Here is a 26,971-nt window from a genome sequence, read left to right as displayed (position 1 = left end):
AGTAACTGGAAGCCACAAGATCTCACACATCTTATTAATGCGCAGGAAAAAAAGAAAGAGAGAAAACTTCAAAAGGGACAACGTAAAAAACGAAACAGTGTATCCAAAGTATGTATCTATAACGCCTTTTTACATAACCGGATCAATTCATTTGCTCTATCTGGGGCATAGCCAGCATGTGGGTTCAGGGATGGCATCTACTGCGTTTGGGAGGAGTTTAGATGAAGAGCTGCCTTGGGAACGGGCATGCACTCTGACTGCATCACATTGCACGTTTCTAATGGCTCAGTTCACAAGAACCACACAGGAAATGTAAGATTGTCTCGATGCAAGAAAGTTATATGTTATTTCTCACAGGCCACACTGTCCAGTCTTTTCAATAGAGAGAGAGGGGGGGGGGGGTGCAACAGTGCAGCCGCAATTCATCCTCAGTCTCCGGGGACAGTGTGTGGGGGAGGAAGGGAGGGAGAAAGACACGGCGGAAAATACACTCACAAAAGGACTTAACAGTTTCTACTGGTAAGACGCAACAAAGTTTTGTTTTCTCCAACCGTGTTTGTCCCAAAAGTGAGCCGGAGGTTTTCTGTTAAATGCATACAGTATACAGTGTCGCAGCGGCAGAGGGGCCCCACATAATTTGAATCAAGTCATCGATGTATTAATCAATGTATTACTTGATGAATGCATCTCTCTGCTTGTGTCGTTTGCAAATACATCACACCCGTCCATCAGCTCTCTCTCTCTCTCTCTCTCTCTCTCTCTCTCTCTCTCTCTCTCTCTCTCTCTCTCTCTCTCTTTCTCTGTTGTTTATATATCTAAGATAGACTATCTACCGCTGTGTTCGTGCGTGTGTGTGTGTGTGTGTGTGTGTGTGTGTTTTAGATAAAGATGGGAATAGATCAAATAGGATGTCATGATTGTGACAACCCACAATCCCTTCAGTGCAGTTCAGGGTTAATGCTCTGCACTATCCAACCACAGCCAGTGTGTGTCATTTATTTATTTCGGGTTGCCTGCCTGTAAACAGTGCTGACTCTAGTCAGGGCCCCTACAGTGAGGGAAAAAAGTATTTGATCCCCTGCTGATTTTGTACGTTTGCCCACTGACAAAGAAATGATCGGTCTATAATTTTAATGGTAGGTTTATTTTAACAGTGAGAGACAGAATAGCAACAAAAAAATCCAGAAAAACGCATTTCAAAAAAGTTATAAATTGATTTGCATGTTAATGAGGGAAATTAGTATTTGACCCCTTCGACTTAGTACTTGGTGGCAAAACCCTTGTTGGCAATCACAGAGGTCAGACGTTTCTTGTAGTTGGCCACCAGGTTTGCACACATCTCAGGAGGGATTTTGTCCCACTCCTCTTTGCAGATCCTCTCCAAGTCATTAAGGTTTCGAGGCCGACGTTTGGCAACTCGAACCTTCAGTTCCCTCCACAGATTTTCTATGGGATTAAGGTCTGGAGACTGGCTAGGCCACTCCAGGACCTTAATGTGCTTCTTCTTGAGCCACTCCTTTGTTGCCTTGGCTGTGTGTTTTGGGTCATTGTCATGCTGGAATACACAGAAAAACACAATGTTTCCCCCTCCATGTTTGACGGTGGGGATGGTGTTCTTGGGGTCATTCCTCCTCCTCCAAACACTGCGAGTTGAGTTGATGCCAAAGAGCTCGATTTCACCCAGTTCTCCTCTGAATCATTCAGATGTTCATTGGCAAACTTCAGACGGGCCTGTACATGTGCTTTCTTGAGCAGGGGGACCTTGCGGGCGCTGCAGGATTTCAGTCCTTCACAGTGTAGTGTGTTACCAATTGTTTTCTTGGTGACTATGGTCCCAGCTGCCTTGAGATCATTAACAAGATCCTCCCATGTAGTTCTGGGCTGATTCCTCACCGTTCTCATGATCATTGAAACTCCACGAGGTGAGATCTTGCATGGAGCCCCAGACCGAGGGAGACTGACAGTTATTTTGTGTTTCTTCCATTTGCGAATAATCGCACCAACTGTTGTCACCTTCTCACCAAGCTGCTTGGCGATGGTCTTGTAGCCCATTCCAGCCTTGTGTAGGTCTACAATCTTGTCCCTGACATCCTTGGACAGCTCTTTGGTCTTGGCCATGGTGGAGAGTTTGGAATCTGATTGATTGATTGATTGCTTCTGTGGACAGGTGTCTTTTATACAGGTAATGAGCTGAGATTAGGAGCACTCCCTTTAAGAGAGTGCTCCTAATCTCAGCTCGTTACCTGTATAAAAGACACCAGGGAGCCAGAAATCTTGCTGATTGATAGGGGATCAAATACTTATTTCCCTCATTAACATGCAAATCAATGTATAACTTTTTTTAAATGCGTTTTTCTGGATTTTTTTGTTGTTATTCTGTCTCTCACTGTTAAAATACACCTACCATTAAAATTATAGACTGATCATTTCTTTGTCAGTGGGCAAACGTACAAAATCAGCAGGGGATCAAATACTTTTTTACCTCACTGTATATTCTGCAGTAGTCCAGTGGTCCAACTCTGGCCCTGGGGTACTCCCTACCCTTCTGGTTTAACTAATAATTTGCTGACATAAAATTGTGTTAAACTATTTAACTATATAAACTAATACAAAGTTGGTTCCTTAATAAGATAATAAGTTCTTTATACAACTTTAGACTTAACTGAAAACCCCTACTGTTTAAATTAATTAAAATGCTCTGATTTAGGATATTATCACTTCAAATAAGGGTTCAATTAAGAGAGCTCAGTTGGAACAAAAAACAGCAGGGTAGCGGGCCCTCCAGGACCAGGGTTGAGAACCACTGCTGTAGTCCATGCGACACTGGGGCTGTGTCCCAAAAGATCCCTGGCTCCCTCACTACCGTTCCCTGTGGGTGCGAGTAGTATCGACATCTTACGGGGCATTTATGTACCTCTGGGCAGGAGTTTTGCGCTCATCTCCCAGAATTCTTTGTATTCAATACAAGAGGAAAAATAGACACAAATTGTAGCAATTTATTTGTGAAATTTATTTTGAGTTGCATAGCTAAATAAAATCTAATTCATGATTCCAATATATGGTTAGAAAGTACACGACAAAAGTGTTGCACTATCTATCAATAAATGTCAGGGTTTAGAATTACTATGATTATTTATTTATTTATTAGCAGACACCCCTATCCAGGGCAATATACAGTTGACACAATAAATACTCTTAATAAGCATTACTAAATACAGTAATTACAATAAGTCTAAAGTGTAATAAGATGAGCATGTGTTCTAGTACACATGAGTTAAACCAAGTACAGAATACACTAAAAAAAATGCTTTCTATGAATTAATAATGAAGATATCTAGTTATATGATAAAAGTGAGCAATGTATTTGAAAGTTATTTGTTTTAGGTATTACAGGGACAGAGGAATGCACGTTATTTACCTGAATGCAAAAAAGGGAACAAAAAGAAGACATGTTGGTGTCCCACAGAACATTTTTCACTCTTTCCTGTACAAAACTCCCTCATTCACTCAAGTGCACACTGTGTGATATCAGTAAATTATCAATGAAGTGTTCACGTACCAAAGGGAGTGAGGGAGCAGTTTGGGATATAGCCTGGCTGTAATTTGGGCTCTATACATTACTACATTCCTCAAGGAATGGACTCCAGTCTGGGCCTTGTACTATGGTTCACAAAGTGCTGGCCCTAATCTTGGCCCCGATACTATTTTATTGTCTGCACAGCATTGGCATCAGTATGGGTTCTATACTACTACTACTAAATTATAATGTATAACATAATTAACAATTACATAAAACTGAATTAAATATTTCTGAACATTTCGTAACATCTTTGTAACAAAGCAGAAGTTAGAATCTCAGTGTGTATTATTATCTCTCCACTGTGTGTGAGTAGAATAGGAAGGAAAATGTGGCCTGGTGTCCCATGATAAAATATTTTGCTGACACCGTAAAGCATATTATTATTATTATTATTATTATTATTATTATTATTATTATTATTATTATTTATTTCTTAACAGACGCCCTTGTCCAGGGCGACATACAAAATATAAAACCAATACAAAGTGCAATAGCCCAGCGATGGCCTGGCATCCCATCCTGGGTGTATTCCTGCCTCGCTCCCTATGCTTGCCGGGATTGGCTCCGGCTTGCCCGCGACCCTCACCAGGATAAGCAGTTTTAAAGATGGATGAATGGACAAAGTGCAATAATACAGTGCAATTCAAGGCATAATACATTTTACGAATTCCAATTTACATAATTGTATACGAGATATACGAGAGAGAGAATGCTGTACTGTATTAACCCTCTCTCTCTCAGTGCAGTGTTAATGTACTGTAGTGTCCAGTCAGTCAGTGTGTCTGTACTGTATTAACCCTCTCTCTCAGTGCAGTGTTAATGTACTGTAGTGTCCAGTCAGTCAGTGTGTCTGTACTGTATTAACCCTCTCTCTCTCAGTGCAGTGTTAATGTACTGTAGTGTCCAGTCAGTCAGTGTGTCTGTACTGTATTAACCCTCTCTCTTTCAGTGCAGTGTTAATGTACTGTAGTGTCCAGTCAGTCAGTGTGTCTGTACTGTATTAACCCTCTCTCTCAGTGCAGTGTTAATGTACTGTAGTGTCCAGTCAGTCAGTGTGTCTGTACTGTATTAACCCTCTCTCTCTCAGTGCAGTGTTAATGTACTGTAGTGTCCAGTCAGTGTGTCTGTACTGTATTAACCCTCTCTCTCTCAGTGCAGTGTTAATGTACTGTAGTGTCCAGTCAGTCAGTGTGTCTGTACTGTATTAACCCTCTCTCTCTCAGTGCAGTGTTAATGTACTGTAGTGTCCAGTCAGTGTGTCTGTACTGTATTAACCCTCTCTCTCTCAGTGCAGTGTTGATGTACTGTAGTGTCCAGTCAGTCAGTGTGTCTGTACTGTATTAATCCTCTCTCTCTCAGTGCAGTGTTAATGTACTGTAGTGTCCAGTCAGTCAGTGTGTCTGTACTGTATTAACCCTCTCTCTCTCAGGTCAGTGTTAATGTACTGTAGTGTCCAGTCAGTGTGTCTGTACTGTATTAACCCTCTCTCTCAGTGCAGTGTTAATGTACTGTAGTGTCCAGTCAGTGTGTCTGTACTGTACTGTATTAACATGGTGACACAGTCAGTAACACTCTGAAGCAGGAACAAGGGGTATTGCATGTGCCTGCTGTCTTATGATACAGTGTGTGTGTCTATGTGTGTGTATGCACACGTGCACTCTGGCACACCATGACATCACTAGAAGTGCAAATAGAATACGCTGACAGTGCAATAGGCAGACACACACACACACACACACATACACACACAAAGACCAGAGAGACTGTGCGTGTGTTTGTGTCTGTGTGTGTGTATGAGAGAGAGAGAGAGAGAGAGAGAGAGAGACTGAGGGACACACTGCCACTGATGCTGCTACAGAGGACAACTGAGCAGCCCAGTGCTAGAGATGAAGTGGAAGGGACAGCACATCATAATAAAGAATAATAACAATAACAATAACAGAAATGACACTACTGATACTACTACTATAGTTAATATTCACTAATTAATACTGCACTGAGAGCAAGAGAGGCCAGGATGGGTTAAAAAGGCAGCTGTTGGCTAATCTTAACCGACAAACAGAGGGGGCGGGGCGTGGGGGAGTGGTTACTAAGGGTTGGAGAGAGAGTATTAATATATGTTGGGAGAGTATGTGAGTGTAATATTGACGATTTTGTGCTGAAAGGTAGGTACTGAAAAAATGTCACTACTACTATTACTACTATTACTACTACTAATAATAACAATAAAAATTATTAATCATAATATTTATTTAATTATGATTAGCTTTTTATAATTTTGTTTTACAACATGGTTTTGACAACATCCCCTGGAGTCTACAAATTGGTGTTGTCCTGTTCTCACTTTATTACTGTGTGTTACTGTGTTATATTATCCTGTGGTCACTTTATTACAATGTGTTACTGTGTTATATTATCCTGTGGTCACTTGGTTACAATGTGTTACTGTGTTATATTATCCTGTGGTCACTTTGTTACAATGTGTTGTATTATCTTGTGGTCGTGTTATTACTATATTACAATTAATAAGATGGCCTCCCTGTTCAAAATGCTGCCTAGATGAAGAATAACTAGATCAGGGACAGAAAAAGACCCCTATGTCCAGTGATAACACGGCCTGTGTACATTGTAAAAAACAATTGTTGTTTTAGATTTGGCGTCCTGTATACCCACATATCTTGTAAAAAACATTTTCACTGAATAGCGAGTCCTTGTTATGGCTGGGAATTCAAGACTCTGTTTATATGCAGTCTGTGTCTGACCCGAGGGTTTCCCCCCCACCCCCAGACGATATAAAGACAGAGAGGGTGGGGTTGGTGTAATAGAACACTGTGTTGCAAAGCAAAGAAAACACATGCACCCGCTTTGCAGCAGAACTGGAACTGTATTGTAAAGTTCTGTTACACACCTTCACACTTAGGCAAAACCACACATTCATAAGCCAGACCAGAAATGGTTGAACAATGGACTGGATTCAAAGCAGTACAAGGTGGGTGTAGAAGAAGAGAGGGGATCAGTGGGGAGCAAATGTGAACAGCAGGATAAACAGATGTAGAAAGTGAAAAAAGAGAAAATGATGAGAAAGAAGGGGAAGGGGAGGGGTGGGGGAGGCGGTAGCCAGTGGGAGAGTGCAGAGAAACAAGCAGAAATAAAGGAGAGAGAGTGATGGAGGGAGTTTACTGCACTTTGTGTTAGTTGTCAGTAGCTGGCACAACCCAAATATATTCACACAAGAATGGGTGCACTTCTATTGTGGAAATGCTGAATGGCTAATATTGAGAGGCAGTGGGGGTGATGAGATGTACTGTTGTTGACCTGAGTGTTGAAGTGTGTAAAGGGTGTTGATATTTCCCCATATGGAACACATATATATTTTTAAAAATAGAAAATGGCAGCGCTCAAAATTCACTAAACCATAGAAAGTTTAAAGCATATAGTTTGATACTGTACCACAGGTGTGTGGAGGTAGAAAAACTAATTAGAAATGAGAGATCCTGTCTACATTGGATAAAGACCAAAGTGAGCAAAAAATACCACATTTTATTTCTTTATGGAATCATCAGGTCATAAAGTGCTCATGTGAATTTATAAAGCAGCACTGATGAAAGCATGATCTCTACTTTCTGTTTAGTATATTGTAGAAATATATGTTCCTTCTATTTTTCATATGCCCCATTTTTATATATTTCAAGTATATATTTATTGTGTAATCCATAAATGTTTCTTATATCTTAAAAATATATACTACTTTATATGTGTGTGTATATATATATATATATATATATATATATATATATATATATATATATATATATATATACACATACACACACACACACACACACACACACACACACACGACTGGTTCATTTATACAATATATTTATTTATTCGTTTATGGCAGACAACATGTTTCAGTAAGACACCTTCAGTGTGGGTCTGGGTCTCTCCTACTATTGCTGTATTCCTACAGTGACCTGCCTATGAAATGCAACTGATCTGTAGCTGTGTTACCCAAAACCCGTTCAAAACTGAGTGGCACACTGATCATTTTGGAAACTTTGTTGTTTGTTGTTCTCATGCATGACTTTTCCAGGATTGAGAAGCGTGGTGTGTAGAATGGCATGGTGTTATCCGTCATCTCTAGACTGGATTTCAGTGATTCCCTATGGATTCAACATCACTGGTCTCCCATTATCAGCATGCCTTAGAAATATAGATCATGGTCCAGTGTAGTGCAGCACAGTGAAGGTGTGTTAAACCCTGTAGGAAACCACAGTAAATCTATAGGGCACAACCACAGTCACACTATGTTAAAAGTTTTACATTACACTCCACTACAATTAGGGGTGCCTTTTGCGTGTGTGTCTCTCCAGCACTGCAAAGAGTTTATGTCACTCAGAAGTGAAGTAATTGAACTTAAAAGATAGAGAGAGATTGGGCATTTATTTTTCTTTGCATTTTGTCATTGCAGGAGCCTTTAAAGGAACAACAAAACAAGAGAGATTACTCCTTGTGGGGCTGTTCTAGACCAATCTAGAAGCACACCAAAACCTGCCTCACACGCCACCACTTTCCATCCAAAAACTACCACAGCTCCACCGCAGAGATGGGTGTGCGGTGTGTGTTGGTGCAGCGATGGCTGACCATGGTGACGGGCCTGCTGGAGTGCATGTGTTTCTCAGGAGTGGTGTTCGGCTGGGCATCCCTTGTCTTTGTCCTGAAGGCCGATGGGTATTTTTCCTCCCTCTGTACCAACCACACTGATGGCAACGGCACAGTCAACACAGGTCCCTGAACAGTGTGTGTCTCTCTGTGTCTCGCTATTTTTGTGAGCTTCTCTGTGTGTGTCTGTGTCTTTCTGTGTTTCCCTGTCTTTGTGAGTGTCTGTTTGTGTTCTTTCTGTCTTTCTTTTTCTTTGTGTTTCTCTGTGTATATCTGTATAGGTGTTTTGGTGTGTCTCTTTGTCTCTCTGTCTCAGCATGTTTCTCTGTGTTTCTCAGTGTCTCTGTCTGTGTAAAGGAGTGTGTGTGTGTGTCTCTCTGTCACAGGTGTACTGTGACACTGCTCTTCACAAAACTCCCAAGTAGGCCACCCCTGTTATTTTTGAGGAAGGGGAACCTCATTACCCACCCTCATAAGCCATCCTGTGTAGGTTTGGCAAATCTGGGGACACAGACACATATAAAGGTTTCTGTTTTTTATTCCTTTCAGGAGCAGTAGCACTGGGTAGGAAACCAGCCTAAAGTAACAGAACCTAAACCTAAACTAACAGAAATAAAAAAAGTTAAGTTAAAACATGCTAATGTAATGCAAATAAAATACTATTTGATTCCCCCACAATATGCAAAATGGAGGGAAACAATATGCACAACCAGACAACAGATATAGATCAGATATAGATCTGGTTGTGCATATTGTTTCCCTCCATTTTGTTAATGTATTGTAGTGTCCAGTCAGTCAGTGTGTCTGTGCTGTACTGTTTTAACCCTCTCTCTCTCTTTTCAGACTGCAGTGCTCAGGATGAGCAGTTCTCTCTGGTGTTCACCATTGCCTCCTTCATGAACAACTTCATGACTCTGCTGAATGGCTTCCTATATGACCGATATGGTACCACTGTGGCTAGACTGCTGGCAATGTGAGTAACTGACTCACTGACTGACTGACCTATCAATTGACTGATAGAGTGATACACTTTTTGAATGACTGATATACTGTCCGATGCACTAACTGACTCATAGATAGAGAGGCATGCAGACTGCAGTGCAGTGGGACTGTGGTGCTGTGTATTTTCTTCTTATATCTATGCTCTCGCAGTCACAGTGCTAACTGTACTGAAGCTGTCTGTATCGATAAGAATAGGTTGTGTTATCTGCTGCAAACACTTCGGGCTGAGTCTGTGTTTGTGTAATCCATGTTAGTTTTACTGTTTTCATAGGTTTAATACAATATATAATGTAATTTTAGACCTACTGTGTTTTAATGAGCTAATCCACGTACAGATAACTTGATAAGAAACTTAGAAAATGGGTATTTTGCCATAGTGGTAGGGCAGGATGTCTTACTGTGATCTAACCACAGTATTGACACTGCAGAACAACACCATTCATGTGTGTTAACATGTATACAGTATTGTCAATCGCCTTAAATGATAAATGCATCTACTTAAATTAAATAATACTACTACTAATAATGTGATACATATCCATATGCTTAGGTCTAGGATGTTGTGATAGTTAAGGGAATAAAGGTTCTACATTGATTAATGTAGGCATGAATCTGGTAGAATACAATAGTTAGTTTCTGCAGCAAAAATATGTTATACATATTACAACGCTTACTGCATTGTGGTTTCAATTTAAAACTTTATTATCAGCTTTGTTTTCCATCCATCCATCCATCCATTTTCGAAACTGCTTATCCTGATGAGGGTCGCGGGGAAGCCGGAGCCGATCTTGGCAGGCATAGGGAGCAAGGCAGGATTAATTAATTTTCACAAATAATTTCACCTGGTTTCACTTAATGTTTTCGGAAGTAAGATGAGGATGATACTTGTTTTTCTGATACATATACCATGTCTGCAATGGAAATAAACAAACAAACAAACAAACTCAAAAAACAAAACAACAAAAAAATAGTTAAAAAACAAAAAACAAATCTAAAACACTATGGGTGTCATTTTAAAGTTTAACTTTAAATTGAAATCTGACCGTTAAAAGAAAACATAAAATACTCGTAAAAGCTGGCTGACTAGACACAGAGCTATACATTTGAATTAATGAGATGCAAAACATTGATTAATGGAGTATACTAGCATAGGGAAGGGTACTGGCAACAACATTTCTGAGGGGGCCCCCTGCCCGCACCCCGTCCCTTGGTGTGCATTTGTGTGAGTCTTTGTGTGTGTGTCTGTCAGAGTCTTGTGTGTGTATGAGTGTCTCTCTTTGCCTGGAAGCTGTTCAGACATATTATCTAATTAGACACACTCATTAAGCAGGTACTGTCTGAATGGTAGCCTTGTTCTGCTAACCAGAGGGTGAGAGCAATGTTTGTGTAGGGGGGGTGGGGGGGATAACATAGTACAGTACATACACTCTGACTGACCAACTGGGTGGAGATGACAGTACAACAACAGAGTGACAGTAGTAAGAGAGGGGGGGCAGGTTACAAAATAAATGGCTTAATCCTAACAGAGAGAGAGAGAGAGAGAGAGAGAGAGAGAGAGAGGGGGATGGGGGGGTTACAAAATAAATTGCCTAATCCTAACACAGAGAGAGAGAGAGAGAGAGAGAGAGAGGGAGGGAGCGTCACATATCCCTTTGTGTTTCTCCAGTACAGTAGTGTGATTGTGAGAGTACTAATACAGGACAGTAAGGACATACTAGGAGACTGACTGTGTAACTGCGACAGGACACTATAGTGCAGTAACACCTTGAGAGACACAGAGAGAGAAACACACACGCAATATGCAGTCATCTTTGATGTCCTTTCTGTGTTTCAGACAATAGAGAGTGTGTGTGTGTGTGTGTGTGGGGGGGGGTTATGTGGTTTTAGGTTACAAACTGGTAATTACAAGGTTATTATGCACAAAGGGTGGTTTATGAGGACATTGCCAATGTCCCCATAATTCAAATTGCTTAAAAAACATATAAAATGATGTTTTTTTGAAAATGTAAAAATGCAGAAAGTTTTTTATGAGGGTTAGGTTTAGGGTTAGCGTTAGGGGATAAAATCTATAGTTTGTACAGTATAAAAGTAATTATGTCTATGGAGAGTCCTCATAATGATAGCGGCACCAACATGTGTGCACGTGTGCATACACACACATAGACACACACACTGTATCATAAGACAGCAGGCACATGCAATACCCCTTGTTCCTGCTTCAGAGTGGGACTGTTAATGTTAATACAGTACAGCGTAGTACATACACACAGACTGACTGGACACTACAGTACATTAACACTGCACTGAGAGAGAGAGAGGGTTAATACAGTACAGACACACTGACTGGACACTACAGTACATTAACACTGCACTGAGAGAGAGAGGGTTAATACAGTACAGACACACTGACTGGACACTACAGTACATTAACACTGCACTGAGAGAGAGAGGGTTAATACAGTACAGACACACTGACTGGACACTACAGTACATTAACACTGCACTGAGAGAGAGAGGGTTAATACAGTACAGACACACTGACTGGACACTACAGTACATTAACACTGCACTGAGAGAGAGAGGGTTAATACAGTACAGACACACTGACTGACTGGACACTACAGTACATTAACACTGCAGTGAGAGAGAGAGGGTTAACACAGTACAGTACAGACACACTGACTGACTGGACACTACAGTACATTAACACTGCACTGAGAGAGAGAGGGTTAATACAGTACAGACACACTGACTGACTGGACACTACAGTACATTAACACTGCACTGAGAGAGAGAGGGTTAATACAGTACAGACACACTGACTGACTGGACACTACAGTACATTAACACTGCACTGAGAGAGAGAGGGTTAATACAGTACAGACACACTGACTGGACACTACAGTACATTAACACTGCACTGAGAGAGAGAGGGTTAATACAGTACAGACACACTGACTGGACACTACAGTACATTAACACTGCACTGAGAGAGAGAGGGTTAATACAGTACAGACACACTGACTGGACACTACAGTACATTAACACTGCACTGAGAGAGAGAGGGTTAATACAGTACAGACACACTGACTGGACACTACAGTACATTAACACTGCACTGAGAGAGAGGGGGTTAATACAGTACAGACACACTGACTGACTGGACACTACAGTACATTAACACTGCACTGAGAGAGAGAGGGTTAATACAGTACAGACACACTGACTGACTGGACACTACAGTACATTAACACTACACTGAGAGAGAGAGGGTTAATACAGTACAGACACACTGACTGGACACTACAGTACATTAACACTGCACTGAGAGAGAGAGGGTTAATACAGTACAGACACACTGACTGACTGGACACTACAGTACATTAACACTGCACTGAGAGAGAGAGGGAGAGAGAGAGATGGGGGGAGGCTTATTCAGTGAGTTATGAGCAAGTTAAAATAGGCTATATTCTCAACTCAGTGCCTGTTTACATTCCTTATCCCTGAATGTAAAAGATGTGGAAGGCAGATCTCCCTCCCCGACCTTCTCTTTGAAACACACATTCCTGTCAGTGAGACAGTATGCAGCACCCTCTAGATTTATTCCCCCCCACGAATAAATAGGAATAAAAAATAACCCATAACTGAAATATTTATGGATTGGACAACATATCCTGTTGATAAAAAACATCTAAACATGTTATATTGCAATCACTACATTACACAGAGCAAACTCATATTTGTCATAAATAAGTAACTTTATTCCAGAAAATACGAGGGTCACATTTATTCACATCTTTGTATTAAGTATTTACAAAATCCAGCTCTGGCATGGATTACTCTGACAAGATGCTTCCTGTAGTATTCTAGGAAGTTCTGGCACTTTTGAGAGGGGGATTCAGACCAATCCTCCAGTCAGAATTGCTCTAGGTCTTTCAGACCCTTTGGTTTCAGTTGGAACCACACATGTTCTATTGGTTTGAAGTCTGGAGATTGAAATGCCCAGTTGAGAATATGCATTTTGAGATTTGGACGTATGCTTTGGATTATTGCTGAAATGTCCTGGTATGTGTTGGATTTCCTCTTATCTTATCGAGGACTTGTGGTTGCAAAACAGCCCCACAAAATAATAGATCCCCAGTCATATTGCACAGTGTGCATGAGTGTTTTCTCAAAATAAGATTAACCTTTTTAACACCAAACATAACACTGATGAGCATGTTTAAAGAGCTCAACTTTTGTTTCTGACCATAAAACATAGTTAAAGCTGTCATTCACCTCTGTGGTTCACCCTCAGGAGAGGCTTCCTCCTTGTTACCCGGCCATGAATACCAGGTAGCACAAGGGTCAAATAGTGTTTTTCAGTGATTTGTATCCTGGAGATGCCAGTTTGTCTTGCAGATCTCTGTTTATGACAAACATGGCTTTGTGCAATGATATTAAGATTACAATATACATTTTTTAGGCTTTATTTAAGCAGGACATATTATCCAAGTCTGTTATATGATGTTTTTTGTTCTTATATATTCAGGGTTATGTATAATTCTGGCACTGTATTAACCCTTCCCCCACTATAAGAAATGGACCCTCCTGTAAAACTGACTTGATCTAAGACAATTCAGGTTAAATGCGATTTATTACAGAGTCAAGAATATAGAGCACAGTATCAGGATTGGGGTCAATTCAATTTAAACTGAAATTCATGGGCTAATTCCAAACTCAAATCTTATACTTGTATTGATCAATTCCAATTTGAATTCATAATGATTCTTGCAATTCAAATTCATGAATTGGAAATGTGATTCTTCTAATTGGAATTGAATTCGAATTGTGAATGTTTCAGTCTTTGGAATTGGAATTTATTGGAATTTAGACATTTTAAGCTGGAGTTGAATTTGTAATTGTCAATATTTCAAGTACATTAGTTTAATCATTTTACCATTTTACCCTTTTTAATCCATTGTGAATCCTCTATAATGATGTTCTTAAACTATTGTATTTTGTAATAATTGTGTTTTCATCACATTTTTCAATGATTTAGACAATACAATTTTTACAAGACAATGTTTTATTATCAAAATTACAGGCAAATGCTTCTCATCAGCTTCTCAGGTCAATTTTCCTGGCCTCCAAGCAACTGAGGAATTTACATTATCTGAATCTCAGCCAATGAGTTCCTCATCCACTTAATAGACACTCATACAAGACAGTGTCCTAGTCCTGCACTCTTATTGGGAAGGATATATCAGAAGAACCATCTCAATTACTTGGAATTACCCACTTTTCTAAAACGTACTATATAAGGACCTACCATGCTCTCCTTGTTTGTTGGGTAGAAGGATTGTGGTGGTTTGGATAATGAATTGATTTGATGAAATTTAAAGGGATAAAGAATTGAATTGGAATTGAATTAGTGGAATTGACCCCAACCCTGCACAGTATACAGGCATACTTGGTACAGCAAGGCAATTCTGATACCAAGACGTGATGGACAAGTCAGCTTTTATGATTTAAACCTCTGTCCAACTCCACCAAAGTGACCACCCCACCCACTGCCTATTAGTAAACAAGGTGACAATGGAGTCCTCACCCATATCTCTCTCGAAGGTGATTATTAACTTATCCCTCCCAACAGCATGTTAGACAGGCTGATCCTTCACCAATCTGTCAGACAGGCTGTCTCCTCAACTGTCTTTATCAATGGTTATTATTATGCTATTGACACAAGACATTCAGAACCCCCCCCCCCCAGCCCACTGTATCCACTTTCTGTGGAGCAGCACAAAAACTTTTAGAAAGATTGGACTTGTCCCAAACTGTGGAAGTCTACCAGGGTGGAATTTACCCTGTTTCAGATGGTTTTATTCCTTATACTCACTGTCTTCCTTTCTCCCTCTCTCTTCATCTCTTCTCTACACAAATACATTGAAATGATAAGTGTCTCTTAATATCTGACAACTAGGAAAGAAGACAGAAAGACCCGATCTTTGTTAAGCCTTTCTGTTCACATTAACTGTACAGTTAATTCACAGGTGCAAACATACCAATTGACATGTAAATAGTTTGGTATATTAATTGTGATATGGTCATTATTCCTGCAGATCACTGTACACCTCAGCCACATTAATGATTGCCTTCTCATCTGCAGGTAAAGAAATATTAAATTATTATAATAGTGTAATATATTCATATATATTTATTTGTACCTGATGTAACAATCAAAAGGGTAATCAATGAAATGCAAAGTTGATTTGATGTTGATTTGATGTCTGTCTCCCACCCCCCACCCCCCCTTTCTCTCTCAGCCACTTCAATACTCCTCTTCCCAGCCCTCTCTCTTGTAGCAGTTGGGGGGATTTTGCTAATGGTGACTAATATGCAGGTTTGTATCGCTCTCATTCTCCTAGTGCAGTGTTAATGTATTGTAGTGTCCATTACATATTCAGATTACAGTTATAATATTTGTGTTGACAAACAGAAAATCACTACCTATCTGGAGAGAATAAACTAAAGTAAATCCTGGTGTCATCCATTTTGTTTAAAGAAGTCGAGCCGTGGACAGGAAATAAATTACTATACAACATGTTCCGTCTCCCGCAGTACCACCACCTTTCCCGATATATATGGAAAACCAAATACATACTGAAAATACAAGTATAAAGACTGCTTTGTGACGAACAATCATAAATAAATAAAAAGGATGGAACTTGCATGATATAGGCTATGAATAGAAAACTGCTGTTAACAATCTAAATATCCTAGACACTTATTAGTCTCATAACTGTAACATTATATAGAGCTCTGAACACAAACCTATATTTTTTCAATTTTGGGGGTCCTTTCAAAACGAACTGATTATCATTGCCTTAGCTACTGGTCTTACAACTCATAAAACAATCCCTAACATGTACTGTTTGACTGCACCACATTTGCAGAATTTATGGCATTTCTTCCTGAAAGAGGCGCACGAGGGAACTGGAACATTAGCTGTGACTTCTTCAGTTATTAATACTTCTTCAGAGATAATTCATGTAATCAGTTTGGATTTGAAGTCTTACAGCTGTCATTCAAACCGCAAACAACAACAATAATAGTATTACAGATACCCCCTGCATATTACTGCTCTTGCTCGCACCCTGCAAAATGAATATATTTAAAAACCATTAAACATTATCAACACTTAACTCTAAATACACATGATGAACAATCGTGTGCTATGTCTAGGTAAAGCAGTATAGATTATTATTATTACATCAGTAGCAATACAATTGACAATTGTCTGGTAGTTTTTGACTGCCAGGGTCAACGGATGTTATTCACTACATTGAGAGTGATTAGTGGCTTAGTAAATTAATCAATACAATTTGATGTGAAAATTTGCATCTGTCACCTGCACAGAAGAATTGCATTGAAACACACATTCCTTATTTATTGGAATTCAGAAAAGGTTCACTTCATTCATTTCCCCCCTGCTTGACACAGCACTTGTGGACCATTTTTGCATGCGGACTACAGTGTCAACAATCCCTTGTTTCTGTAGGGACATCATAGGTTGAGGAACACAGAGTTTTGAATGATGCTTACCCCAAGACATTCCCCATGACTTCAGGTAGTTTAAAGTACTATATTTAGTAATATCGATATTAGTACCCTGTTGGAGAGGCTTTGACATAAACAAAATGCACAATTTAGGCTCGTAACATTTAAAGACCATGGTAACGTGGTTTTGAAAAGTCTTTACAATTTATCTTAGTTTTCATTAACTCTCTCTTTCTCTCAAGGCAATTTTAATGGACTATAGTCTATAGTCAGTGAGTCTCTCTCTCTCTCTCTCTCTCTCTCTCTCTCAGGTGGGGAATCTCTTCTCCTCTCGTCGATCGACAATCATCACTCTCTACAATGGTGCTTTTGATTCATCCTCTGTAATCTTCCTCATTGTCAAGGTGAGCATCATCTTCAGTATTGATTGACAGTCCACTGAATTACAGTTTGGTATTACCAAGCTATAGAATAGTAGGATACAGTATATATGGAGAGATTGCCCCCCCCAAAAAAAAAAACAGGAAAGTATAGGACAGTCCCATGTATAAAGTATAAAGTATAGTACTGTAGTACTGTAGTACAGTTTAGTATAATAGTGTTACTGCAGTATTCACAGCACTCAGTCAGTCAGTCAGTCAGTGTATCACTTAGTCAGTGTTTCATGGTTTCATTCTCTCTTTCTCAATAGCTGCTGTTTGAGAGGGACATATCTCTCCGCTCCATGTTCCTGTTCCTGTCGTCCTGCTCTGTCCTACACCTGCTCCGCACCTTCCTGCTGCTGCCACGGAAACACATTCCCTACCCCTTGCCCGACAACTACACCTATGGGTGAGAGAGAGAACTACAAATCCCATGCTGCACCGAGACCCACACATACTATGTATCGTCTTAAATAAAAATGTGATGTGGAAAACTGGCCTGATACAGTTGAGGGATGAAGCCAGATTGTCCACATTTATTTGATAATAATGATGCCAGTTTCTTAATGAGAAGTGGAAGCAGATACTGAAAATCAGAGACTTAGCTGACCTTTGACAACTTGAGAGAATCACATTACTCAAAACAAAATCATTGTTACGGTATATTTTACTATTTTATCCCTTTGTTGATTTTGACAATAGGTACATTTTATATGTAAATCCAGGAAAACAGTTGGAGACACATGGCTCCTGCAGGACCATTTGTTTTTTGTATAATATTTATGTACGTATATATGTATGTAAATATTTATTTATGTACAGATGGCACCTTTCACAGTGTGTCTTGCAATTGTCATAAAATACACACTTTAACTTAAATTAAAAGCAGAGTATCTAATTTCAGTAGTTCCTGGTACAAAACATAGCACATGATTTTTACACTGTGGTAGTTCAGAAATTGAGAAATTATTATTATTATTATTATTATTATTATGAATAATAAAAATAGTTGTAGCAGTTGTAGTTGTAGTAGTAGTAGTAGTAATGCACCTGTCTCTGTGTGTGGTAGGCTTTCTTGTGGCCAGTCCAGCAGTTACAGTGTGGAGGGAGCTGTGGGGGACCGAGGCAGCAATGCAGAAATAAGGAACATCCGGGAAGACAGCGCTCCTTGCAGGCTAGAGGACAAACTTCAGCCACAAACTGAGACCCACACTGGTAACTGATGCACATTACAAAATGATAATAACTTTCTTGTTTTCATTTATTTGCATGTTATTATTATTATTATGATTATTATTATTATTATTATTATCCTGGCACAGTTACGCTCACAGTCCGTCAATTTATCCCCCCTAGTGGACAGTATATGCAGCTGAAGTTGTGTGGAAATGGTTGCACTTTTAATGCACAGTATTCAATATATATATATATATATATATATATATATATATATACACTCACCTAAAGGATTATTAGGAACACCTGTTCAATTTCTCATTAATGCAATTATCTAACCAACCAATCACATGGCAGTTGCTTCAATGCATTTAGGGGTGTGGTCCTGGTCAAGACAATCTCCTGAACTCCAAACTGAATGTCTGAATGGGAAAGAAAGGTGATTTAAGCAATTTTGAGCGTGGCATGGTTGTTGGTGCCAGACGGGCCGGTCTGAGTATTTCCCAGTCTGCTTAGTTACTGGGATTTTCACGCACAACCATTTCTAGGGTTTACAAAGAATGGTGTGAAAAGGGAAAAACATCCATTATGCGGCAGTCCTGTGGGCGAAAATGCCTTGTTGATGCTAGAGGTCAGAGGAGATTGGGCCGACTGATTCAAGCTGATAGAAGAGCAACTTTGACTGAAATAACCACTCGTTACAACCGAGGTATGCAGCAAAGCATTTGTGAAGCCACAACACGTACAACCTTGAGGCGGATGGGCTACAACAGCAGAAGACCCCACCGGGTACCACTCATCTCCACTACAAATAGGAAAAAGAGGCTACAATTTGCACAAGCTCACCAAAATTGGACAGTTGAAGACTGGAAAAATGTTGCCTGGTCTGATGAGTCTCGATTTCTGTTGAGACATTCAGATGGTAGAGTCAGAATTTGGCGTAAACAGAATGAGAACATGGATCCATCATGCCTTGTTACCACTGTGCAGGCTGGTGGTGGTGGTGTAATGGTGTGGGGGATGTTTTCTTGGCACACTTTAGGCCCCTTAGTGCCAATTGGGCATCGTTTAAATGCCACGGCCTACCTGAGCATTGTTTCTGACCATGTCCATCCCTTTATGACCACCATGTACCCATCCTCTGATGGCTACTTCCAGCAGGATAATGCACCATGTCACAAAGGTCGAATCATTTCAAACTGGTTTCTTGAACATGACAATGAGTTCACTGTACTAAACTGGCCCCCACAGTCACCAGATCTCAACCCAATAGAGCATCTTTGGGATGTGGTGGAACGGGAGCTTCGTGCCCTGGATGTGCATCCCACAAATCTCCATCAACTGCAAGATGCTATCCTATCAATATGGGCCAACATTTCTAAAGAATGCTTTCAGCACCTTGTTGAATCAATGCCACGTAGAATTAAGGCAGTTCTGAAGGCGAAAGGGGGTCAAACACAGTATTAGTATGGTGTTCCTAATAATCCTTTAGGTGAGTGTATATATATATATATATATATATATATATATATATATATTCTCATCCTCCTCATTCTTTTTCATCTTCAGAGTAATACATGGCTTGTGAACTAGAAAAATGTACAGTGAGTCATTGTTAATGTGCTGTACAGTATAACTGTAGTATAAGTGTAGGATAATATAGTACAGTGTGGCATTGTCAAAAATTAGTATACAATAGTTTTCTATATATTGTATTAAACCCCTCTCTCCTTCCCTAAATCCCTTTCTCTCTCTCGGGGGGGAAGATACTGGCACTGTGTGATCTATATGCTGTCCTGTATTAACTCACGTCTCCCCTTCCCCTTCTGTGTAACTAGGTTAGGACAATTTCTGGCAGTGCGTTTTCAATATGCAGTACACTGTTAACCACCTCTCTCCCTCTCTCTGTTTAAAAGGGGAGGACAGCTTCTGGCAGTGTGTGTTCTCTAAGTTCTTCCTATTCCAACTGCTGTGGCTGTCAGTGATGCAGCTGAGACACTATCTGTTCATCGGCACCCTGAACCCCAATCTGATCCGGCTGACGCAGGGAGACCCCGCGCTGGGTAACTCAGAGAAACTCATACACTGACTGACAGACAGATATAGTAACTGACTAGAGTGATACACTTACTGATTAATAGTCAGTGTATCTGCACTTTCCTGTGTCAGATCTCTCTCTAGTGTCCAGTCAGTCAGTGTGTCTGTACTGTATTAACCCTCTCTCTCAGTGCAGTGTTAATGTACTGTAGTGTCCAGTCAGTCAGTGTGTCTGTACTGTATTAACCCTCTCTCTCTCAGTGCAGTGTTAATGTACTGTAGTGTCCAGTCAGTCAGTGTGTCTGTACTGTATTAACCCTCTCTCTCTCAGTGCAGTGTTAATGTACTGTAGTGTCCAGTCAGTGTGTCTGTACTGTATTAACCCTCTCTCTCTCAGTGCAGTGTTAATGTACTGTAGTGTCCAGTCAGTCAGTGTGTCTGTACTGTATTAACCCTCTCTCTCTCAGTGCAGTGTTAATGTACTGTAGTGTCCAGTCAGTCAGTGTGTCTGTACTGTATTAACCCTCTCTCTCTCAGTGCAGTGTTAATGTACTGTAGTGTCCAGTCAGTCAGTGTGTCTGTACTGTATTAACCCTCTCTCTCTCAGTGCAGTTAATGTACTGTAGTGTCCAGTCAGTCAGTGTGTCTGTACTGTATTAACCCTCTCTCTCTCAGTGCAGTGTTAATGTACTGTAGTGTCCAGTCAGTCAGTGTGTCTGTACTGTATTAACCCTCTCTCTCTCAGTGCAGTGTTAATGTACTGTAGTGTCCAGTCAGTCAGTGTGTCTGTACTGTATTAACCCTCTCTCTCTCAGTGCAGTGTTAATGTACTGTAGTGTCCAGTCAGTGTGTCTGTACTGTATTAACCCTCTCTCTCTCAGTGCAGTGTTAATGTACTGTAGTGTCCAGTCACTCAGTGTGTCTGTACTGTATTAACCCTCTCTCTCTCAGTGCAGTGTTAATGTACTGTAGTGTCCAGTCACTCAGTGTGTCTGTACTGTATTAACCCCCTCTCTCTCAGTGCAGTGTTAATGTACTGTAGTGTCCAGTCAGTCAGCGTGTCTGTGCTGTATTAACCCTCTCTCTCAGTGCAGTGTTAATGTACTGTAGTGTCCAGTCAGTGTGTCTGTGCTGTACTGTATTAACCCTCTCTCTCTCAGTGCAGTGTTAATGTACTGTAGTGTCCAGTCAGTGTGTCTGTACTGTATTAACCCTCTCTCTCTCAGTGCAGTGTTAATGTACTGTAGTGTCCAGTCAGTCAGTGTGTCTGTGCTGTATTAACCCTCTCTCTCTCAGTCAGTCAATATACCAATGCTTTTGCGATGACCCAGCTGTGTGGAGTCCTGTGTGCTCCCTGGAACGGCCTGATCATGGATCGCCACAAGAGGGCGCAACACAACAAAAAACACGGTGAGAGGGAAGGGTCTGTCTCTGTAAACACTGTGTGTGATCATATCTCTCAATCAACGCATTAGTCAGCCAGTGTGTCAGTCAGTGCGTCAGTCAGTCTATCATAAAGTGTGTGTCTGTACTATATTGTATTTACCGTCTCTCTGTCTCTCAGCAGCAGGGGGAGACCGTGAGGCAGACCTGCGCTCCAGTGTGCTGTCCCTGTCTCTGACAGTGCTGCAGTGCGTGCTGTTCTCAGTTAGTGCTGCCCTCCCCCTGTTGCCCGCCCAGTACTTCACCTTCTGTCTGCAGGTGCTCAACCGCTCCTTCTTGTACGGGGGCAACGCGGCCTTCATCATCATCGCGTAAGAGAGGGGAAGGCGGTGGGGGTGATGTAATGTAGCACCGACTGACTGACTGACAGATACCCTGACTGACTGATACTCCATCTGACTGACTGAGTGAATGATACATTGACTAACTGACCAACTGAAAATGTAGTGCTATACAGTACAGTATAGCACAGAACACTATAATACAGTGAGGGAAAAAAGTATTTGATCCCCTGCTGATTTTGTACGTTTGCCCACTGACAAAGAAATAATCAGTCTATAATTTTAATGGTAGGTGTATTTTAACAGTGAGAGACAGAATAACAGCAAAAAATCCAGAAAAACGCATTTCAAAAAAGTTATACATTGATTTGCATGTTAATGAGGGAAATAAGTATTTGATTCCCTATCAATCAGCAAGATTTCTGGCTCCCAGGTGTCTTTTATACAGGTAACGAGCTGAGATTAGGGGCACTCTCTTAAAGGGTGTGCTCCTAATCTCAGCTCGTTACCTGTATAAAAGACACCTGGGAGCCAGAAGCAATCAATCAATCAGATTCCAAACTCTCCACCATGGCCAAGACCAAAGAGCTGTCCAAGGTTGTCAGGGACAAGATTGTAGACCTACACAAGGCTGGAATGGGCTACAAGACCATCGCCAAGCAGCTTGGTGAGAAGGTGACAACAGTTGGTGCGATTATTCGCAAATGGAAGAAACACAAAATAACTGTCAGTCTCCCTCGGTCTGGGGCTCCATGCAAGATCTCACCTCGTGGAGTTTCAATGATCATGAGAACGGTGAGGAATCAGCCCAGAACTACACGGGAGGATCTTGTTAATGATCTCAAGGCAGCTGGGACCATAGTCACCAAGAAAACAATTGGTAACACACTACGCCGTGAAGGACTGAAATCCTGCAGCGCCCGCAAGGTCCCCCTGCTCAAGAAAGCACATGTACAGGCCCGTCTGAAGTTTGCCAACATCTGAATGATTCAGAGGAGAACTGGGTGAAAGTGTTGTGGTCAGATGAGACCAAAATCGAGCTCTTTGGCATCATCTCAACTCGCCTTGTTTGGAGGAGGAGGAATGACCCCAAGAACACCATCCCCACCGTCAAACATGGAGGTGGAAACATTATGCTTTGGGGGTGTTTTTCTGTTAAGGGGACAGGACTACTGCACCGCATCAAAGGGACGATGGACGGGGCCATGTACCGTCAAATCTTGGGTGAGAACCTCCTTCCCTCAGCCAGGGCATTGAAAATGGGTCGTGGATGGGTATTACAGGATGACAATGACCCAAAACACACAGCCAAGGCAACAAAGGAGTGGCTCAAGAAGAAGCACATTAAGGTCCTGGAGTGGCCTAGCCAGTCTCCAGACCTTAATCCCATAGAAAATCTGTGGAGGGAGCTGAAGGTTTGAGTTGCCAAACGTCAGCCTCGAATCCTTAATGACTTGGAAAGGATCTGCAAAGAGGAGTGGGACAAAATCCCTCCTGAGATGTGTGCAAACCTGGTGGCCAACTACAAGAAACGTCTGACCTCTGTGATTGCCAATAAGGGTTTTGCCACCAAGTACTAAGTCGAAGGGGTCAAATACTTATTTCCCTCATTAACATGCAAATCAATGTATAACTTTTTTGAAATGCATTTTTCTGGATTTTTTTGTTGTTATTCTGTCTCTCACTGTTAAAATACACCTACCATTAAAATTATAGACTGATCATTTCTTTGTCAGTGGGCAAACATACAAAATCAGCAGGGGATCAAATACTTTTTTCCCCCACTGTACATACAGTTCAGTATAGCACCATAAAACATAATACAATATAATACACTGCAGTGTAGTGAAGGACAGTAGGAAATCTGACACTGGTAATTAGTGACAGGCACAATAATGTGACAAAACAAGACTTTGACTCAACACATATTACCGGTTTGACTACATTAACCTGTCTCTCAGTCTCTTCCACAGACAATGTAACTAATTCATACTCTGTGCTCACTGTAGACTCTGTCCATAACACTCAGGCAACACCAATGAATCCAAATTCAAACTGAACTGAATCCAAACCCATTTATACTGACAGTGTTGGCCCGTTGACTCACTGAATGTACTGAGTAAAAGGTAACTGTCTCCCATCTTTCTCCCTCCCCTTCTCTCTCTCTCTCTCTCTCTCTGTTCTTCTCCCTCTCTCCCCTGTTCTGCACCTCCACTCTCTCCCATTTCTCTGCAGTTTTCCTGCCTGTCACTTTGGGAAGCTATATGGTCTATTAATGTCACTGTCAGCTATCGTGTCAGTGTTGCAATACCCCTTTTTCACCCTGGTCAAGGGACCCCTGGAGGGGGACCCTCTCTACGTGAGTAACATTGCATGTGGGCACCAGTACACTGAGACAATGACATAATGATACACTGATATGGTTATACACTGATGTATTGCAGACAGACAGTGAATACTGTGATATACTTCCTACAGACACTGATATGCTGAATATATTATGATACACTGATACGATATGCTGATACATTGAACTTATGACTAATACACTGATATACATAAATACGATAATACACAAAAATACTGAATATAGACACTATTACACTAATGTATACACTTATATACTTCATATAGACACCGATCTACTGTTTACCCTCAAGTTGTAGGGGGGTGTTTATTCAGAGTGTTTTGCGGAGTTACTTCTTCATTCTTGGATTCTTTTGTTGTATTATTTTTAGGGGGTCTGAGAGAAAATACAAGGGGCGGACTGTTTAACCATGCCGTTACTTCATAATCATATTATTTTTAGGGTGGCTGATACAGGGGGGCTAAACCCCCCCTAAATACGGTGTAGCGATGCCCCTGACTGAGACACTATGTAAACAGTATTACAAACACTGATGTGCTGTGTATATACACTAATATATACCAATATACTGTATATAAACACTAATACACTATGCACAGCCTTGTTTCTGTTCAGTATTTTACTGTACTGTATTAACCCTCTCTCTCTCAGTGCAGTGTTAATGTACTGTAGTGTCCAGTCAGTCAGTGTGTCTGTACTGTATTAACCCCCTCTCTCTCTCAGTGCAGTGTTAATGTACTGTAGTGTCCAGTCAGTCAGTGTGTCTGTACTGTATTAACCCTCTCTCTCTCAGTGCAGTGTTAATGTACTGTAGTGTCCAGTCAGTCAGTGTGTCTGTACTGTATTAACCCTCTCTCTCTCAGTGCAGTGTTAATGTACTGTAGTGTCCAGTCAGTCAGTGTGTCTGTACTGTATTAACCCTCTCTCTCTCAGTGCAGTGTTAATGTACTGTAGTGTCCAGTCAGTCAGTGTGTCTGTACTGTATTAACCCTCTCTCTCTCAGTGCAGTGTTAATGTACTGTAGTGTCCAGTCAGTCAGTGTGTCTGTACTGTATTAACCCCCTCTCTCTCAGTGCAGTGTTAATGTACTGTAGTGTCCAGTCAGTCAGTCAGTGTGTCTGTACTGTATTAACCCTCTCTCTCTCAGTGCAGTGTTAATGTACTGTAGTGTCCAGTCAGTCAGTGTGTCTGTACTGTATTAACCCTCTCTCTCTCAGTGCAGTGTTAATGTACTGTAGTGTCCAGTCAGTCAGTGTGTCTGTACTGTATTAACCCTCTCTCTCTCAGTGCAGTGTTAATGTACTGTAGTGTCCAGTCAGTCAGTGTGTCTGTACTGTATTAACCCTCTCTCTCTCAGTGCAGTGTTAATGTACTGTAGTGTCCAGTCAGTCAGTGTGTCTGTACTGTATTAACCCTCTCTCTCAGTGCAGTGTTAATGTACTGTAGTGTCCAGTCAATCAGTCTGTTCTGCACTGTATTATTTCTCTCTCTCTGTTTCAGGTGAACGTGGCTCTGATTGGCCTAAGTGTTCTGGCCTTTGTTCACCCCATAAATGTGTACCTGCATTGTCGCCGTGCGGCTCGTAGGAGAGCAGGAAACAGCACCCCAACAAGCGAGCAGGACAAACTGCAAGACTGAGGGGGCAACACTGTGAACTACCTACTGCCAATGCAGACTGAAAGGGAAAATATAATTCAGCCATTCAAACAGCTATATATACTCAGACACAGAATACAAATGCATGCAGAAACACACCGAGACACAGAGACATGCAGACACATACAGACACAGAGACACACAGAGACATAGTTACATGTTGCCTGGACAAAAGTGATGAGACACTCACAACTTCCCTGTCTCAAATTTTGGAAGGGCAAATATCAAAACAAATGTATTTGAATATATAATGGGATTTTTTTTATATAAAGGAATGCCCCATTCACTATAACATTACATTATAGTCCTTTTACAGTATAGTACAGGACAATACACTCACACAGCCCCGTCACTGCAGTCCCTGTGGAGTACTGTTCTGTCTCCTCTCAGTCACAACTTCCACAGAATTACAAAGGATCTATTCACTTATATAAATTCAACTTAATATACCTCTGTATTCTTCTTTTAACCAATGTAAAAAATAAATTACTATATAAGGAAAATAAATACTATGATTGTATTATGTTTGTACTTTTTCAACATCTCCTTTTAGTGATTTTTATTAGTATTTTGTAATGGAAAGAAATAACGCATTAAAAAAGTATTGTTTTTCTCAGTGGATGTCTGAGTGTTGTTTTTCAATTCGTGGTTTCATTTCAGTACATCATGAAAAAAGTCTGGTCAATGTTTTTGGCTATACATTTTGGTAAAATTGCGTGCATCCTTTTATATAAGCTCAAGAAATTATATTCGGTGGAAACTGGGTTGAACATTTTAAAAAGTACACAAATCTGGAGAAATG

The 26,971-nt window shown here is 40.7% G+C and overlaps 1 protein-coding gene across 3 annotated transcripts; it reads left to right on the top strand.

Moving 5' to 3' along the window:
• Positions 1 to 434: 434 nt before the first annotated feature.
• slc43a3a (solute carrier family 43 member 3a) lies at positions 435 to 26,778 on the top strand. Of its 3 annotated transcripts, none has more exons than XM_066718689.1 (13): positions 435 to 519; positions 8,055 to 8,370; positions 9,089 to 9,218; positions 15,349 to 15,395; positions 15,553 to 15,629; positions 17,098 to 17,190; positions 17,478 to 17,617; positions 18,278 to 18,423; positions 20,301 to 20,447; positions 21,718 to 21,831; positions 21,989 to 22,175; positions 24,381 to 24,504; positions 26,014 to 26,778. In XM_066718689.1, the coding sequence occupies exons 2-13, from the start codon at positions 8,190 to 8,192 to the stop codon at positions 26,149 to 26,151; spliced, it is 1,524 nt and encodes a 507-aa protein (XP_066574786.1). In that variant the 5' UTR covers positions 435 to 519; positions 8,055 to 8,189; the 3' UTR covers positions 26,152 to 26,778. The 3 variants fall into 3 exon arrangements, with proteins under 3 accessions (XP_066574786.1, XP_066574784.1, XP_066574785.1); XM_066718687.1 differs by having other exon boundaries at positions 21,986 to 22,175; XM_066718688.1 differs by lacking the exon at positions 435 to 519 and adding an exon at positions 5,696 to 5,745 and having other exon boundaries at positions 21,986 to 22,175.
• The last annotated feature ends 193 nt before the right edge of the window (positions 26,779 to 26,971 follow it).

This window comes from Amia ocellicauda, chromosome 12 (genome assembly GCF_036373705.1).
Source record: "Amia ocellicauda isolate fAmiCal2 chromosome 12, fAmiCal2.hap1, whole genome shotgun sequence".
NCBI lineage: Eukaryota > Metazoa > Chordata > Actinopteri > Amiiformes > Amiidae > Amia > Amia ocellicauda.
This window is presented reverse-complemented; position numbering and strand designations above follow the sequence as displayed.

Bases quoted from the DNA above. Each gene is read 5' to 3' on its own strand.
- slc43a3a (XM_066718687.1), top strand. From the start codon at position 8,190: ATGGGTGTGCGGTGTGTGTTGGTGCAGCGATGGCTGACCATGGTGACG. The intron at 15,396-15,552 runs GTAAAGAAATAT...TTTCTCTCTCAG, and splicing joins GATTGCCTTCTCATCTGCAG to CCACTTCAATACTCCTCTTC. The intron at 18,424-20,300 runs GTAACTGATGCA...TCTGTTTAAAAG, and splicing joins ACAAACTGAGACCCACACTG to GGGAGGACAGCTTCTGGCAG.